Source organism: Dromiciops gliroides, chromosome 2 (assembly GCF_019393635.1).
Source record: "Dromiciops gliroides isolate mDroGli1 chromosome 2, mDroGli1.pri, whole genome shotgun sequence".
In the NCBI taxonomy this organism is placed as follows: domain Eukaryota; kingdom Metazoa; phylum Chordata; class Mammalia; order Microbiotheria; family Microbiotheriidae; genus Dromiciops; species Dromiciops gliroides.
In genome coordinates this window covers 10,773,103-10,791,066 of record NC_057862.1, presented here as the reverse complement: position 1 = coordinate 10,791,066, position 17,964 = coordinate 10,773,103, and the positions used below count along the sequence as shown (strand labels likewise).

Sequence of the window (17,964 nt, the reverse complement as noted above, 5' to 3'; positions counted from 1 at the left end):
TTGTTTCCGTCTTGGCCCCATTTGGGGTTTTCTTGGCAAAGATATTGGAATGGTTTACTGTTTCCTTCTCTAGCTCATTTTACAGATGAGGAAACTGAGGCAAACAGGGTGAAGTGATTTGCCTAGGGTCACACAGTGAGTCAGTGTCTGAGACTGGATTTGAACCTAGGTCTTCCTGATTCCAGGCCCAGTTCACTATCCGCTGTACCAATTACCTAACGAGACTATTCAAGGAGGGGTCACAAAACTTCACAAGGAATCTCATGTTTTGGAGATGTGTTATATATTAAGAGAGGAAGGGGGTGCAGCTAGGTAGCGTAGTGGATAAAGCACTGGTGCTGGAATCAGGAGGACCTGAGTTCAAATCCGGCCCCAGACACTTGACACTTACTAGTCGTGTGACCCTGAACAAGTCATTTAACCCTCATTGCCCTGCAAAAAAAAAAAAAAAAAAGAGAGAAATCATATAAGAGACCTTTCTCCTTGCTCCACTTTCCTCCCAACATGTGACTATGTGCTACATAAACTCAAAAGAGAGGAAGCTAGATGGAATGGGGGGATAGAGTGCTGGGCCTGGAGTCAGGAAGACCTGAGTTCAAATCCAGCCTCAGACACTTAGTAGCTATGTGACCCTGGGCAAATCATTTAACCTCTGCCTCAATCCACCAGAAAAGGAAAGGGCAAGTCGCTCCAGTATCTTTGCCAAGAAAACTCCATGGACTGTGTGGTCCATGGCATCATGAAAAGTGGGGCATGGCGAAAGGATTGAACACCTCTGTATTAAGAAGGTGGTGATTGTGGTTTGGGTATTCTTTCCCCTTACTCAAATCACAGTCCCTTTAAAACCCTGTAAATGGTCTTTAGGAGATGCTGTGTCCAAAATGATGTCTCCCTGTAGCCCCCATGGACCTCAGTGTGGGTGGGCAGGCAGCAGATGCACAGCAGCCCAGCCTTAGGTGGGCATTTATCTGGCTTGGAAGGACCTGTGAAAACCTACATTCAGCTGCCACTGCTTTGGAGGCCTCCACCCCCAGTTCACAAGAAAGCAAGAATGTAGGACTTGAGTAGAGGAAGAACAGACATGACTTAGTGAAAGACAACAGAATTCCATTTATTTATTTAATTTTAGGGCTAGATGTGTGTGGTTTCAGTGTAGGAAGGCCCTCTACCCATAGAGATCAGAGCCCATCTCTAGCATAGACTTTCAAGTGCAGAGCTTCCAAGAGCATTAGTGGCTCTTTGCTGCTGGTCACACACATAGGACCATCCGAGATGAGGCTGGGAGCAAGGTTTTCCTGACCCCAAACCTAGCACACGGCCCATTCAAGAGTGATACCTCATTTAGAACGAACTACGTGAAAAAGTCAGTTACCCTGGGCAAGGCCCCCATAATTTGGCTAGGGTTCCAAGTAAGCATTTTGTTTCATCTGCTTAGATTAATGCCGAGGGTAACAGACGCAGACCAGCCAGAGAACAGGGAATCCCTAAGGAGAGGCTCACCCACCTCTGAATTAGGGCATTGTTTCTGAGGACAGTGTGGTCTGGCTTGGCCTGGAAGGCAGGGTGTATCAACTGCTCTTTTCCTAACAGAGTTTTTAATAAACTTCAGTCTGCTCCTCTGTAAAAGAGAGACTTTGGACGAAAGGACCTGTGCGTTCCCTCCCAGAACCAAAGTCTGATCTCCCCTTTCCATTACCTTCTCAGAGGCAGAAAATAGCTAACATCAGTTCATCCCTCCTAGCCCAGCCTCCGACAGGCCCTCTTCTCTCTGAAGAGAAATCCGCCACCTGTCAAATGAATGAACCACACAATTATTGGGATCCCTCCTAGCCTTGAAACCCTGTGGATCTAGAACTCTAACATGAAGTACATCTCCAGTGAGAAATGTACCCATGTCTCTGGCTACTTTATAGGACTGGAGTGCAACATAGTTGTGAAATGTGTCATTGCCAAATGTTTATCACTAAGGTGGTTCATGAAGCCTTAGACCTTCTGGTTCCTTCTCCCTTGTTTCCCCCTAAACCGGGCAACCCTAGGAACTGAAGTGAGAACTCAGAGCCCTCCTCCTAATGTGTCCTTAGCATTCTTTTAGTGAGCATCTTTTCTTGCCTGCTACTGTAGAGATAACTCCTCTGACCCCCCCCCCCACTCAAACTGGAGAATGGAGGGAGAGAGTGGAAGGGAAAAGTTTTTTCACCCTGGGAGCCAAACACTCAGACCCCATATTTGGCCCAGCAAGTGGGGAAGTCCTCTTTGCTTAAGCAATCAGCTCAGCTGCTAACCTTGTTCAGGAAAGATTTTCCGGACTTCCCTGAACTCTCTGTGCTCCCTCTCACTCTCCTTCCCCTATCTCGCAGTAAGCACAGTAAGTGTCCAGGGACTGGGGGTGGGGGCAGCAGCAGAGCAGCAGGCAGGAAGACCTGAGTTCCAATCTTTAGATACTTGTTAACTGTCTAGACCCAGGCGAATCACTTTGCAGCTGCCTGCCTTGCTTTCCTCATCTGTAGAATGGGGATAATAGCACCTGCCTAGTGGGCAGCGGGTGGTGCAGTGAAGAGTGCTGAGCTTGGCGGGTGGGAGCCTGAGTCCGGCCTTTAAATACTTCCTAGTCAGGTGACCTCTGTCTGTCTCAGTCTCCTTCATGCCTCTCAGGGATGTTGTGAGGATCAGTGAGATTATACTGTAGTTCTCAGCACATGTAGTAGGTGCTATTGTTGCTGTCGGGACATAAAACTTGTTTCCTTTTTCAGGTATCTCAGCATGCAGCAAAGTGCATTCCAGCAATGGTGTGTCCGGAGCTTACAGAACAAATCCGACGTGAGATTGCTGCCTCCCTCCATCAACGAAAGGGGGACTTTGCTTGCTATTTTCTAACAGATCTTGTCACATTCACGTTACCTGCAGGTAACTATGAACCAGGAGCCTTTCTGGTGTATTATTTATCTAATTGCATGGTGCCGGCAGTGACGAGTGTCTTCCAAAGAACATTTTATTGGATTATTCTCTTTCTATGGGGGGGAGAGGGGAAGAAGAAGAAACCACATTCTAATCCTTCCATTTTACATTGTCATTTTTGTGCTTGTCTGGTTTATGTAAATGATATGCCTTTTGGTATGGACGTGTGCGTGTGTGTGTGTGTGTGTGTGTGTGTGTGTGTGTGACACATCTGCTTTTTGATTTAAGCATAGGACATTTTCATGCCTGTCTTCTGTAATTCTCTACAGAACTAGGGGGTCTTCAGGGTCTTTTGCCTGCCTTTGAGGACTCTCTTTGGGGCTCCCTCTGGGCCTTGTGAAAACAAGCTTTGATAAATAGGCAAAGGAAAGTTTTTAGGTGCCTCCTCTTCTTGTGTCTGACCTCACATCATGGGTCTTCTTGACCAGCCTTTTTCTACAGAGGTTTTCCTTTGGAAATTAGTAGGACTGTTTTATTCAGAGCGAGATGTGCTTATTCTAAGGAAAATGAGATTTGTTAGATTCTGCTTATAATACGTATACAGTTATTTAAGTAGATAGTAGGAGTTTAGGTCCTTACATAAAGTCAGTAGTATATTAGCTGAGCAAACCCAAAATAGGCGGGTTTCTAAAAATTGCTGCTCCCTCTTCATGTGTCATATTTTAGCTTCACCTGTGTTTGTGAAATAACTTTTCTTGTTTCAGAGCATTGTTCCCAAGGTGGTTTGGTTTGGTTTGATTTGTTTGTTTTTGCCAGTTAACATTGAAGAACATTACAAAAGACCATCATTTGGGGGCAGCTAGGTGGTGCAGTGGATAAAGCACCGGCCCTGGATTCAGGAGGACCTGAGTTCAAATCTGGCCTCAGACACTTGACACTTAATAGCTGTGTGACCCTGGGCAAGTCACTTAACCCTCATTGCCCTGCCAAAAACCAAAACAAAACCCAACAACAAAAAAAAAGACCATCATTTTTTTGTTTTGTTTTGGTTTTTGTTTTTGTTTTTAGTGAGGCAATTGGGATCAAGTGACTTGCCCAGGGTCACACAGCTAGTAAGTGTTAAGTGTCTGAGGCCGGATTTGAACCCAGGTACTCCTGACTCCAGGGCCGGTGCTCTATATACTGTGCCACCTAGCTGCCCCAAGACCATCTTTTTTTTTTTTTTTTTTTTTTTTTTGCGGGGCAATGGGGGTTAAGTGACTTGCCCAGGGTCACACAGCTACTAAGTGTCTGAGGCTGGATTTGAACTCAGGTACTCCTGAATCCAGGGCCGGTGCTTTATCCACTGCGCCACCTAGCCACCCCCAAGACCATCATTTTTAAAAGAGTAATGTGTCCATCTGGGGTTCTAAATTTGTTGGGCAGCTTATGTTATGGTTGAAAAGAGCAGTTTGCAAAGAGATAAGTAAAAGGAGGAGAATAATTTATTCTTGTCCATTGGAAAGGCAACAGCCAGTAAGGCATCCTTGCAAAATAGCAAATGATTTTTCCCTTCTGCAAGGAGATGTGGGAATTGTTTAGCAGCAACTGAAAGTTAAAAAAAAAAAGTAGCAGTTTTACATTAACACTAATAATTGATGTAAACTTAATTTGAAAAATGACTGCAATTTATTCTTGTATACTTAAGTCAGGTCCTAGCAGTAGGAATTTATGTGAACAACACAATGACTAGATTTTCATTTTGTGTTAAGAGTAGTAGTCTGTTGTGACTTTTAAAAGGGCAAAAAGGTATTGGACTAGTGCACATAGAAGCTTGTCTTTGACTGCTAATTGGCCTTGTGAAAAATGGAGTTAGGGGAAGTCCTCTTGCAGGAAAGGCTGAGCAGGAGGCAGGATTATGGACAGTTGGCTGCATAGGAGATAGTGGAGTTTGGTTATAAATGTTAATGATCTTGTGAGACAGTGTTGGACTTAGGTACTGAGTTAGGACTTAAACTGAGGGCTGAAGTATAAGAAGAAAGAGATGTGAAACCTACGTTAATAAATGCATTTAATTTTGGCATTAAAACATTATAATGAGGGCTAGATGGGAGACCTGTAATGGGATTAAACATGGACAAGTGATGGTTATGTACAATGTTTTTCATTCAGCATTCTCAAATCCAATTTTGATAGTTATGGGAATATAGCTTTGGATGTTTTTGCTATTCAAAATCTGTCTTGCAACATGGAGTAAAAATGGTGCTATTTTAGTGGAATTTGACACCCCATCAAGTTTATTCTTTTCTATAAAATGTGTATTCCCATTTCCACTTCTCCCTCTCCTTTTCTTTCTCATTCTTTCAGATATTGAAGACTTGCCTCCCACAGTACAAGAAAAATTATTTGATGAAGTGCTTGATAGGGATGTTCAGAAAGGTAAGTGGTGAGGTAATTGTTGTTGTTCATCCTTTGTTGTAAAAGAAGACCAGTCACATCAAGAATGATTATAGTTTGCTTTATTGATAACTGTTACAGATCAGTGGAATAATTTTTGTATGGCACAAATTTTAGGGACTGAGCGTATACCTTTTATACTTTTGATCACTGAAATAGAAACTTTCAGTTTTTAACACCCTGAGGTAGAGTTGTTAAGTGTCAGTCTGGTTATATGAGAATTATAAAGTCCTGGATCACAGTTCTTGATAGGATAAAGGAGACAGCAAGAAAATTGGTGAAATAACCATTTTTGAAATTTGACTTGATTATCTTCTTGGTCCCAACTGTTAACCTCTTAGATCATGTATATACAAAATTTGCAAATTGATGAGGTTATGTGATTTCCTGATTAACATTCCTCAGTGGCATTTTGCTTTGGATCTTTTAAGGTCGTTTCATAATCTATTTGTGAATCCTTATGATGTTTGGAGAGCTCAGAAGAATTTTTTTTTTCCAGTTTACTTATATGACCACTAGTAAATGCTATACTACTCCATTCCTTCTCATTGGCTGTGAATAGGCTTTCCTACTAAAACATTCCCTAATTGCACAGAAACCCGAAATGAGCATGTTTTCCATGCTTCTTAGAGTTAGAAGAAGAATCTCCGATTATAAACTGGTCCTTGGAATTGGCCACCCGCTTGGACAGTCGCCTCTATGCACTTTGGAATCGGACGGCAGGAGACTGCTTGTTGGACTCAGTGCTGCAGGCCACCTGGGGCATCTACGACAAGGACTCGGTGCTGCGCAAAGCCCTCCACGACAGCCTCCACGACTGTTCGCACTGGTGAGACGGCGCACTGGCCTGGCTAGGCCCGTGGGGTTTCCTTGCTCTTGTGTAGGCACGAAGCCAGGTTTTAGCTGGTTATGCTTTGTCCAGTGGGACAGCCAGGCCGTTTGGCTTTCACACCTTTCCTCCGGGTGATGAAATAGTCATCTGAAAATGGCCTTTTTCTTACATTGTGAAGCATGGTATTTACCCACTCTTGATGTCTGTGTGTAACCCTTAAAAATCTGCTACTAGGGGCAGCTAGGTGGCGCAGTGGTTAGAGCACCGGCCCTGGAGTCAGGAGTACCTGAGTTCAAATCCGGCCTCAGACACTTAACACTTACTAGCTGTGTGACCCTGGGCAAGTCACTTAACCCCAATTGCCTCACACACACACACACACACACACACAAAAACTGCTACTAAACATTACGAAGGGACCTGCTTATTCACAGCAGTTACTGAGTTTAGACTATATTGAGTTCTGCACTAGGTAAGATGTAACTGAAGTAGATGATCATTCCCACCCTAAAGATTTCCTTTTTTTCCTCATATACAAACAAGAAAGAAAAAAAAAGATAGTGGTTATAGGATGCTTTATTAGTCAAAAAGCATTGAGGTCAGGGGCAGCTAGGTGGCGTGGTGGATAAAGCACTGGCCTTGGATTCAGGAAGACCTGAGTTCAAATCCAGCCTCAGACACTTGGCACTTACTAGCTGTGTGACCCTGGGCAAGTCACCTAACCCTCATTGCCCTGCAAAAAAAAATTTTTTTTTAAAAGCATTGAAGTCTTCTATGTGCCATGAACTATGTTTTTTAGGACTGAAGATACAAAGGAAGGCAAAAACAGTCCCTGACCTCAAGGAGCTTACAGTCTAATTCATTACTCCAGAAGTTCTGTGATTTTACAACTTTCATGTCTCAGTAAATGGTCTTTTTTTTTTTAATTGCTTTGCTGACAGAAATTCATCATGGTATAGTGGGAAGAACACTGTTTATAGTATAAGAGACCTGGGTTCAAATTTCACCTTGGATACTTTCCTCCCTTTGTGACCTTGAGCAAACCATTTAATGCCCCTGGGTTTCAGTTTGCTCATCTCTAAAATGAGGTGTTTGCATGAGATGGCCTTGGCGGTCCCTTCTAGGATCTGTCTTCCTAGCATTACCCGCCTTCTAGTGACGACCTACTCTGAACTGAGCTTGACTTGTTTCATAAATAGTAGGTAGACATTATTTAGATGACTCCCATACTTGATGCCACTAGAACTTGTATTCACTTGGTATGGCCTTCAAAAGCTCAGGGTCATTTCTGTCTTATAATGAGGATTTGGAATAGGACCCGAGTGAGGAAGTTATAAATATTACTTATGTTCTCATCACGTTTTTGGATTTGTTACATTTATTTGGGGGGTGGCATGGGGTGTGTGTATATTATAAGTAGCTGAGAGTACTTAAAAACCATCACCATCTTTGAGAGCCTGAAAAGGGAGAAGGGCCACACTTGAAGAGCTGTGCTTAGGTTATTTCCCTGCCTTTTGGGCCTTTATGCCTCTAGGTTTGGTGGCTACAAAATGGCTCTGCTAGTAGTGGGGGGTAGCCTGCGTCTGGAAATCTTTAGTTCTTTCGTCAGCACTTGTGCTGGTAAGTGCAGGTGAGCCACAGCCAAGGTGTGGCTGGAGTGACTGCTGGGCTTCTGTGAATATCACTAAGAAGGAAGGAAGGCTTAAAGCCAAAGCCCTTGTGTGTGGCCCATAGGAAATGAGCTAGAGAAACAGGAGAAGAGGCCAGAGAGGAAGAAACGCAGGGTAGTTTTGGTTGTTGTGGTAGAATTAGGACCTGCCTGCCTTCGAAAGTCTACCTGCTCTCAGGGTATGTGAGTTAATAATAGGCATCTGGTGGCTTGCCAAGCTTGGCAAAACCTGGTGTGCCAGCATGACCTTCTCTAACACCTCATCTTAAATGTCTCCCATTTGAGGGCAGGGCCTGGACAATCAAAGATAGCAAAGGCATGCTTTTGCAAGCACGTTTACATCTATCTGCTTGAGGGTTTGAAGGCGGGGGTGGGGGGGGGCACTTAGTGCTGAATCGGGATGAGTAGATCTGCAGATTCACGGTCAGAATCAGAACATGAATTCTTTTGTGTGTGTGTGGGTTTTTTTTTTTTTTTTTTGGTGGGGCAGTGGGGGTTAAGTGACTTGCTCAAGGTCTCACAGCTAGTAAGTGTCAAGTGTCTGAGGCTAGATTTGAACTCAGGAACTCCTGAATCCAGGGCTGGTGCTTATCCACTGCACCACCTAGCCGCCCCCCAAGACATGAATTCTTAACCAAGAAATCTTCCATTGTCTTATCTGCATTGAGTTGAAGCAAATTTATATTCCTCTTCATACTTTCTTTGACTGTTGGGTATATGAGGTAAGCAGTAGTAATACTGTTTATTTGTTTTATCCTAAACATGATAGAAAGGAAGATTTAATTCTAAATCATTAAAATGTGGAAACAGCCCATTTACCAGCAATTTAAGGATTTTCAGAAGTGTTCTTAAAATTGTAATTTTTAAAAAATATTACCTCATTTCTAATATTTCCTCTCTCTTATCCAACATTGAGAGCTATCTTGTGTAACAAAGACTCAGAAAGAAAGAAAACAGTTGGTTCAATAAAAACAACCAATACATTAATAGAGTCTGATAGAATATGTCCTGACCCCTGCAAAGAAATACTTTTTCTCTTTAAGAAAAATATCTTTTTGTTTCTATGAGCTTGACAGATGTCAACAAACATGAATGTTTCCCTGTACAAAGACAGAAAAAGATTACATACGTAACCCCAAATTTGGATATTTCCCTTTTTAAGATATAAGCCTTATTTGAACATTAGCCCCAATTAAAAATGTTTCATTGATGCTACTTTGGGGGCATCATTATCAGCTCTGCATTTTCTTGTTTCTTCTGTGATTGTTTTTTCTTATTATGCAGTATTTAGTTTCTGGTTATCTCTGTTCCATTGTTGCAATTATGCACATCGTTTTCTTGTGGAGAGCTTCAGTAAGTAGTTCAAGGCATTTGTATTCTACAGTTTCTTTAGTGGTTCCCCATTTGATGAGCATTGACTTTGTTCCTTGTTCTCAGCTTTTATGAATGCTGCTGGACAGTGTTTGGAGTATGTGAGAATTCACTTCCTAACTTATGCCCCCTTGGGGTATGTGTCCAATAATGAGCTCTGTTGGCATGAATGTTTGTGGATATGGACAGGTTCATCACTTTCTTAGCAGAATTCTGTATGTTTTCCAGAAGTCTTGGACCAATTCATAGCTTAGTCAGCAGAGCATTAATGTGCCTGTCTTTCCACAGCTCTTCCAACATTGACTGTTCCCAACTTTTGTCGTTGTTAGTTTGCTGGGGATAAGAGTTGTATACAGAACCTTCTTCATGTTCAGGGGAACTTAAAACAAATGATGGAGGAGTTAATCAGAATCAAAACAATGATTTGTTTTCTTAATTTTTTTTTCTCCTATAGCCACTTAATATGTGAATAATTGTCCAGTGAATCCTGCTGAATCAGATGTAGCTAACTTTAATGGGCTATGGTCCTAAAGCTACTTACAGATAATCATATTTCTCATGGGGAAACTAATGGAGGTGATTAGTACAGGAGAAACCCAATCTTTATCATAGACATCTCTCAACAACCTTGTAGAATCAATTGGAATAGACATTTTGATAAACTAGTTTTTAAAGAAAATACAGAATTTCTGTTTTTGAGGGATTAGTGTTCAGTATTTTAAAAATATTTAAATTTTTTCCAGTTACCTGTAGAAATTAACATTCATATTTAAAAATTTTGAGTCTCAAATTCTCTCCCTTCACCATTGAGAAGTTTGATATAGGTTATATATGTGCAGTCATGCAAAAACATTTCCATATTAGTCATGATGTGAAAGAAAACACAGACAAAAAGAAAAGAAAAAGAAAGTTTAAAAAAAAGTATGCTTCATTCTACATTCAGACTCCATCAACTCTTTCACTGGAGGTGGGTAACATTTTTCATCTTAATTCCTTTTGAATTGTCTTGGATCATTGTATTGCTGAGAATAGCTAAGTCATACAAAGTTGATCGTTGTACAGTATTGCTGTTACTATGTACAGTGTTACACTTCTTCTCCCTTTCCTTTGTATCAGTTCATGTAAATCTTCCCAGGTTTTTTCTGAAACTGTTCTGCTCATCATCTCTTAGAGCATAGTAGCATTCCATTACAATCATACCCCACAGCTTGTTCAGCCATTGCCCAATTGATGCACATCCCTGCAATTTCAAGTTCCCTGACACCACAAGAATAGCTGATGCTGTTTTACTGCCCCAGTTTTCCCATTTGCCGACAGTCTGATGGGGGTGTGGGGGGTGCTTCAGAGTTGTTTTAATTTGCATTTCTCTAATCAGTACTGGTTTATGGCATTTTATTTTTTGCATAACTGTAAGTAGCTTTGATTTCTTTATCTGAAAACTGCCAGTCCATAGCCTTTGGCTATCAATCAGGAAATGACACAAATTCTTATAAATTTGACTCAGTTCTCTCTATATTTGAGAAATAAGGCCTTTATCCGAGAAACTTGCAATAAATTTTTTTTCAGTTATGATTACTTTGTATTTCCCCTCAATTCTACTCCCTCTCCCCGTTTATCCTTCTCTTTCTTCTTTCTCTTTGTCCTTCACGTTTTGCTTCTGACCACCACCTTCTCCATTTTGCCCCCCTTCTGTCATTTCTGCCTGCCCTCTTTTCTCTTATGCCCTTTCTCTCCTACTTCCCTGTAGGGTAAGACAGATTTCAGTGGCCGAGTTTGTATTTATTCTGTTTAAGCTACTTCCAATAAGAGTAAGGTTCAAGCATTCTCTGCCCCTCCCCACATCTTCCTCTCCATTGTAAAAACCCTTTCACCCTTCTTTTACATGAAATAATTTACCACATTCTATCTCTCCCCCTTCTCCCAGTGCATCCTTCTTTCTCATCCCTTAATTTTATGTTCAGGTATCATTCTATCATAGTCAACTCACACCTGTGCCCTCTGTCTTTATACTAACTGCCCTAAAAATGATAAAGTTCTTTGAAGTTATAGGTATTATCTTCCCATGTAGGAATGTAAACAGTTTAACCCTTTTGAATCCCTTATGATTTCTTTTCCTGTTTACCTTTTTATGCTTCTTTTGAGTCTTTTATTTGAAAGTCAGAATTTCTATTCATCTTTGGTCTTTTCATCAGTAATTCTTGAAAGTCCTTTTTTATTAAATATCCATCTTCCCCCGCCCTCTCCCCAACCCAAATAGCTGTATTGTAGGGGTAGGTGATTCTTGGTTATAATCCTAGCTCCTTTGCCCTCCTTGAATATGTTCCAAGCCCACTGATCCTTTAATGTTGTTGTTGTTTAGTCATTTTTCAGTTGTGTCCAACTCTTTGTGACTCCATTTTGGATTTTCTCAGCAAAGATACTGGAGTGGTCTGCCATTTTCTTTCCCAGTTCATTTTATAAATGAGGAACTGAGGCAGACAAGGTTGAATGACTTGCCCGGGGTCATACAATTATTATGTGTCTGAGTCAAGATTTGAATTCAGGGAGATGAGTCTTTTTGGCTCCAGTCCTGCACTCTCTTCACTGTGCCACCTACCTATCCTGATCCTTTAGAAATTGTTATATCTTGTGTTATAGCCTCATCAATGGCTCTGTGATATTTGAATTGTTTCTTTCAGGATGCTTACAATATTTTCTCCGTGACCTGGAAACTCTGATAATATTCCTGGGAATTTTCATTTTAGGATCTTTTTCAGGTGGTGATGGGTGGATTTTTTTATTTTTTGGGGGGTGGTGGTAAGGCAATTGGGGTTAAGTGACTTGCCCAGGGTCACACAGCTAGTAAGTGTTAAGTGTCTGAGGTTGGATTTGAACTCAGGTCCTCCTGAATCCAGGGTTGGTGCTATCCACTGTGCCACCTCGCTGCCCTGATGGGTGGATTTTTAAAGTTTTCTACTTTACCCTTTGGTTATAGGATAGCAGAGCAATTTTCATTGATAATTTCTTGAAATAGAAACATGATGTTTAGGGGGCAGCTAGGTGGCGCAGTAGATAGAGTACCAGCTTTGGAGTCAGGAGGATCTGAGTTCAAATCCAGCCTCAGACACTTAACACTTACTAGTTGTGTGACCCTAGGCAAGTCACTTAACCCCAATTGCCTCACTCCCCCCACCCCCACCCCCAAAAGAAATGTTTAGGCTCATTCTTTGATAATGGCTTTCAAGTAGTCCAATAATTTTTTTTTGTTTTTCCCAGTAAGGCAATTGGGGTTAAGTGACTTGCCCAGGGTCACACAGCTAGTAAGTGTTAAGTGTCTGAGGCCGGATTTGAACTCAGGTACTCCTGACTCCAGGGCCGGTGCTTTATCCACTGCGCCACCTAGCTGCCCCAGTCCAATAATTTTTATAGTATCTCTCCTTGATCTATTTTGCAGGTCAGTTTTTCCAATGAGATATTTTATATTTTCTTTTATTTTTTCAGTCTTTTGCCTTTGTTTTGTTGTTTCTTGGTATCTCATGGAGTCATTGGCTCCCACTTGCCCAATTATAATTTTTCAGTGAGTTTTGTACCTTTTTTTCTATCTGACCATTTCAATTTTGTAAGGAGTTCTTTTCTTCAGTTAATTTTTTTATTACCTTTTTCCAGTTGGCATATTGTATTTTTTAAAGAGTTCCTCTCTTCAGCTAGATTTTTTTGGGGGTGGGGCAATGAGGGTTAAGTGACTTGCCCAGGGTCACACAGCTAGTGTCAAGTGTCTGAGGTCAGATTTGAACTCAGGTCCTCCTGAATCCAGGACCAGTGCTTTATCCACTGCGCCACCTAGCTGCCCCCTTCAGCTGGATTTTTGTGCCTCTTTTAACGATATGGCCTGTTCTATTTTTTTAAGGTGTTATTTTCTTCAGTATTTCTTCAGCTTTACAAAGCTGTTGACTCTTTTTCATGATTTTCTCTATTTCATCTCTTCCCAGTTTCTCCTCTATCTTATTTCAGTTTTAAAATTACTTTTGAGCTATTTCAGGAATTATAATTTGGTGTTTTTTATTTAAACCTAAGACTAATTCATATTTTTCTTTGAGGCTTTTGATGTAGCTTTAAATTTTTTTTTCTTTTTTGGATGTAGCTGTTTTGACACTGTTATCTTCCGAGTTTTTGTTTCGATCTACCCTGTCACCGTAGTAACTTTCTATGATTGGGTTCTTTTTTTATGTTTGCTCATTTTCCCAGCCTATTTCTTGACTTTTAACTCTATGTTAAAATTGAACCCTGATCCCAGGTTGGAGGGGGCACTGTCCCAAGTTTCAGGTTTTTTGTGTTGCTATTTTCTGGGGGTTGTTATTAATTCTGGGGGTCTGTAAGTTTTCAGCTATTCTAAGGAGAGGTGTGTTCTCTGCTCACCCGCCTGTGCTTTGGTTTGTAATTGACCACAAGCACACTTTTCTGCCCTGGAACCATGACTGGGGGGTCCCTGCTCCCCTGTGGCTACATGTTCCAGTGTGCTAGTGCTCCTCTTTGCCCTGGGTTTGTGACTTTGAACTGAGTATGGAAAATGCAACACAGTTCTACTGGCACCCACTGTCAGTAAAGAATACCCTGTAATCTCCTGACACTTGTCTGAGTCCCTTACCATCTGTGGACTGAGAGCTCCTGAAGCTGCTGTTGCCATTGGACTGGGCCCCATTCTCATCTTGGTGTGACAGACCTTTCCTGCCAACCTTCTAAATTGTCTTGGGCTGGAAAATTGTCCTACCCCATCCTTTTGTGGGCTCTGCTGCTCCAGAACTCATTTGGAAGCATTATTTAAAGTGGTTTGGAGGCTAGTTGCTTCCTTTGACACCGTCTTGACTCCACCCAACCCCTAATCAGCTCATAGCTTTTAAGTCATAATTTGGTGCTCCCTTTTAGGTGATATTTTTCTTTAGGTTAATTTATTATTTTCTTTACAACTTATATTTATTGGAATTTCAGAAGTTTGGGGTGATAACCTTCATTTAACTTGTGATATCTGACTTTGATTTGCAGACTACTAGAATTTAAGAACTCCTTAAGCTGAGTACACAAGTGTTAATTTATGAACAAAATCATATATGCTTGGCATCCACTAACATTCTGTATCTTGAACTTTTTGAATAAACTTTTTTTTTCCTCATCAGCTTTGAAGAATTCAGATGTGTCTGCATACTTGAAAACTAATAAGGCCAATTTTGATTGAAAACATTATTTAATATAAGAACAAAACCTCTGCGTAATTGAAATATTAAGGCTGTTATTTAGTTAAATTATGATTTATTAAAGAGCAGAAGAATCTTGTTTTCTTTTCGTCTTAGTTTCTAATTATAGATAGCATCATTCTTGAAAAGAATACAGATATTTACTTATTATTCTACTTATGGATTATTTGTAGAGGAAGCATGGTTTTATGAAAAGTATCGTGTAGGTAGGTGAACAGTTGGAGTTCAGCTTCTGAGCTCTGCTACTTACTACTTTTAATTCGACTGCTTTATGGTCAAATGGGATTTTTAGATGTTTATTTTCTGCCAGGCAGGCTTGAAGGAAGGAGATTATGCATGTTTTAATTTTTGACTCTATCTTTAGCACTGAGTATAGTGGCTTGAACTTAATAAATATTTGTCTGAAATTTCATCAAAATGTTTTAATTCAGCTCAGTAAACTTTTTCTGTTTTAGCAGAAAATTTTTTTAAACTGCCCCAAATTAGAGAGAAATGATTCAGGCATTGCTCTTATTGTTTGATGTTTCCTAATTGTTTTGGCAAGGGCTTTGGTGGAGATGTGGACTGATAATAGAAATATGGCGTGGGCAGTACATACCTGCCCATGTGGGGCCCTCCTGACTTGACTTTCAAAGATTAATAAGTAGGTATTTCCTTTTTGACCAGGCCTGTGTGATTTTGTTCCCGTTCCTGGTGAGGAAGTTCCCTTTATTAATATCTTTTTTTCCCTCTATCTTAAACAGGAGAGTTGCCCAAGGGTACTGTGAGGTTAAGTGACATTGTCAGTGTTAGACAAGCAGCCTCTGAGGATGGCTCTGCCTACTACAGCTCGCTCCCGACGTCATGTTTTTAAGACATGGGATTAGAGAGTGAAGTTCTGAATGCAAAGCACTTTGGGTAATGATCAGACTGCTGACTTGGTATGTGACTGAGCAAGTGCTTGAGAGCTTCAGTTTCCTCATCCATAAAATAGCCAGGATACTAGTTATCAGGGTGGCGAGGAAGGAGCTTTGCAAAATCTAGGGGACCATAGAAATGTGAGCTCTTCTTATTGAAGAGGACAACGGTGGGGGGGTTGTGCAAGCCCAGCTACTCAGTCCCTTCCTACGGAGCATGGCAGAGAAATGAGACGCAGCTTTACCCTTATTCCTTACAGTGTAATGAAAGTTAACATGTGAATGTCTGCAGAGTACTTCTTTCTTAAAGCCTTTTTTACTGTTTTAGGTTTTATACACGTTGGAAAGAGTGGGAGTCATGGTATTCTCAGAGCTTTGGTTTACATTTTTCCCTCAGAGAAGAACAGTGGCAGGAAGATTGGGCATTTATACTCTCTCTTGCTAGTCAGGTAAGAATACTTGGGGCCAGATGCCTTCCGGTTGTTCTATGTTCTGTGTTGTCATAGATAGTAGTAGCGCTGCCCAGAGTGAGGGGCGACCTGAATTTATGCCTGGCCTCAGACACTTGCTATGCGGGTATGCCTGGGCATGTTAACTTCACCTGTAAAATGGGGATAATAGTAATAACACCTACCCCTCAGGCTTGTTGTGAGGAACAAATCACATAATGATCGTAAATGTGAGCTATCATTATTAAATGAGTGTAAAAAACCCTAGGCAAGGCTCCTGCCCAAAGCATGATTTCAGAGATGCTGAATTGGTGAATGAAGTGCTGAAGCTATAGCCTCCCAACAAAGAGATGTGTGGGTACAGTATGAACCAATGTATCATTGCAAACACTTTGCAGATCAGTATGGAAATTCTCAGTGGGTTGTTTTTGTTTTGAGTATGGGCGGAGAAAAGACACAGTTTTTTTTTTAAAGCAAGTTCTCAAGTAGAAATGAATGAATGTAATGTGTACAAAGACCCCACCCCACCGTTTGTTAGCTCTTCAGAAAGCATGTCACTTATAAAAAGTTTTGTTAATGCCTTTAACATCAGTTGTTTTAAAATCAGCCAAGATTGTGACCATGACCGACAATGGTACATCATGTGCCACACCAGTTGCCTCTCTTCATTCTTCTGACTCCCCGTGGAACATTTCCTCGTACCTTTTCTGGGTCCAGTAAAGAATATTGTTTTTTGATCTTCTTACGCAGAGCAGTTTTAAAGTAGAATCCTCTCAAAGACATTATACTAGGTTAATTTGAAGCCCTGTCATGTTGCCTCCTTCATCCCCTGTGCATTTGTGAAAAGGTTCAGAGGCCACATTGTGCCGTTGGGAGTGCTGGGCATGGTGGCATGTACTGGAAAATGTCTCCCAGTGTCATTTGTATTCAGTGTTTCAGGAACCTTTCATTCATCCATAGCATTAGAGAGAGTGGGGTCCCTTGTAGCCTCTGAAAGTCACTCTGCCAATTTGTGATGTTTGCCAAAAAAGGCCCAAGCTCTAAACCTCAGAGGCTTCAGGTTCTTATTGTATTTCTTGTCTTTTGCCTGGTTTGCTCTTCAAACCTGAAAGGAGGAATTGTTTTTGTGTTTTGCATAGCCCGGAGCAAGCTTGGAGCAGACACACATTTTTGTACTCGCACATATTCTTAGACGACCAATTATAGTTTATGGAGTAAAATACTATAAGAGTTTCCGGGGAGAAACTTTAGGATACACCCGTTTTCAAGGTAAGCCATTTGCTCATATTCTCTTGTTACACGGTCACTTGGGGCTCGGCGCACTTCCTTTCTTGTCCCATTGTCACCTATTGATAGATGGCAGGAAGGCCCCCCACATTTGGAGTAGAAATGACGTGAAAGAAAAGTGCCCGGGGCGCATTACCTGGCTTTGGGACAGCCTGAATTGAAATCAGTTGAGGATGTGGGAGGGGGGTGGGAGTGACAGACACCCTCCCGGGGAAATGGCGGACTTGACATTTCTGGAGGAGAGCTGGCTGTTCATGGCCTCCTGATAGTGCCTTTTCCCCTAGGTGTGTATCTCCCTCTGCTCTGGGAACAGAGTTTCTGTTGGAAAAGTCCCATCGCTCTCGGCTACACGCGGGGCCACTTTTCGGCCCTGGTCGCCATGGAGAACGATGGCTTCGGCACTCGGGGCGCTGGTGCTAACTTGAATACAGATGACGATGTGACCGTCACTTTCTTACCTCTGGTCGATAGTGAGAGAAAGTTATTGCACGTACATTTCCTCTCTGCTCAAGAGGTAAGAAGCAACGCCATGAACAAGGGGCTTCCCACCGTGGGCAGAGCTCAGGAGTGAACCCGTCCCTGCTCCTGGATCCCATGAAATAGCGCTACCTTTCTCCACTTAGACGGCCCTCCCTCCTTCCTTCGATTCTCACGCCAGCTCAGTGCAGTCACGCCCGGGGTCTTGGGCTTAGAGAGCATCATGACCCCAGAAATGTCAGGAAGTGTCCACATTGTTGGACGTGAGCCCATCGTCTGGAGTTCACTTCGGTCTGCTGCCTTCTGTGTTCTGAGTATCGTGCTTCCTGTTATCAACAGATCTTCTGTTAGCATAAATGCCCCATAACAAATCCCTCTCTGGCCTTCTTGCTAGTCATTTTGGCAATGTACAGAAAGTTGTGTA

General features: G+C 41.7%; 1 protein-coding gene across 1 annotated transcript in view; it reads left to right on the top strand.

The window, feature by feature from the left end:
* Positions 1–17,964, top strand: part of ZRANB1 (zinc finger RANBP2-type containing 1) — a 71,356-nt gene that overhangs the window by 51,557 nt on the left and 1,835 nt on the right. Inside the window, exons 4-9 of the mRNA XM_043984682.1 lie at positions 2,751–2,904; positions 5,242–5,313; positions 5,962–6,160; positions 15,656–15,776; positions 16,916–17,045; positions 17,348–17,577. Of these exons, the coding sequence (XP_043840617.1) occupies positions 2,751–2,904; positions 5,242–5,313; positions 5,962–6,160; positions 15,656–15,776; positions 16,916–17,045; positions 17,348–17,577 (906 nt within the window). The remainder of the gene's footprint in view (positions 1–2,750; positions 2,905–5,241; positions 5,314–5,961; positions 6,161–15,655; positions 15,777–16,915; positions 17,046–17,347; positions 17,578–17,964) is intronic.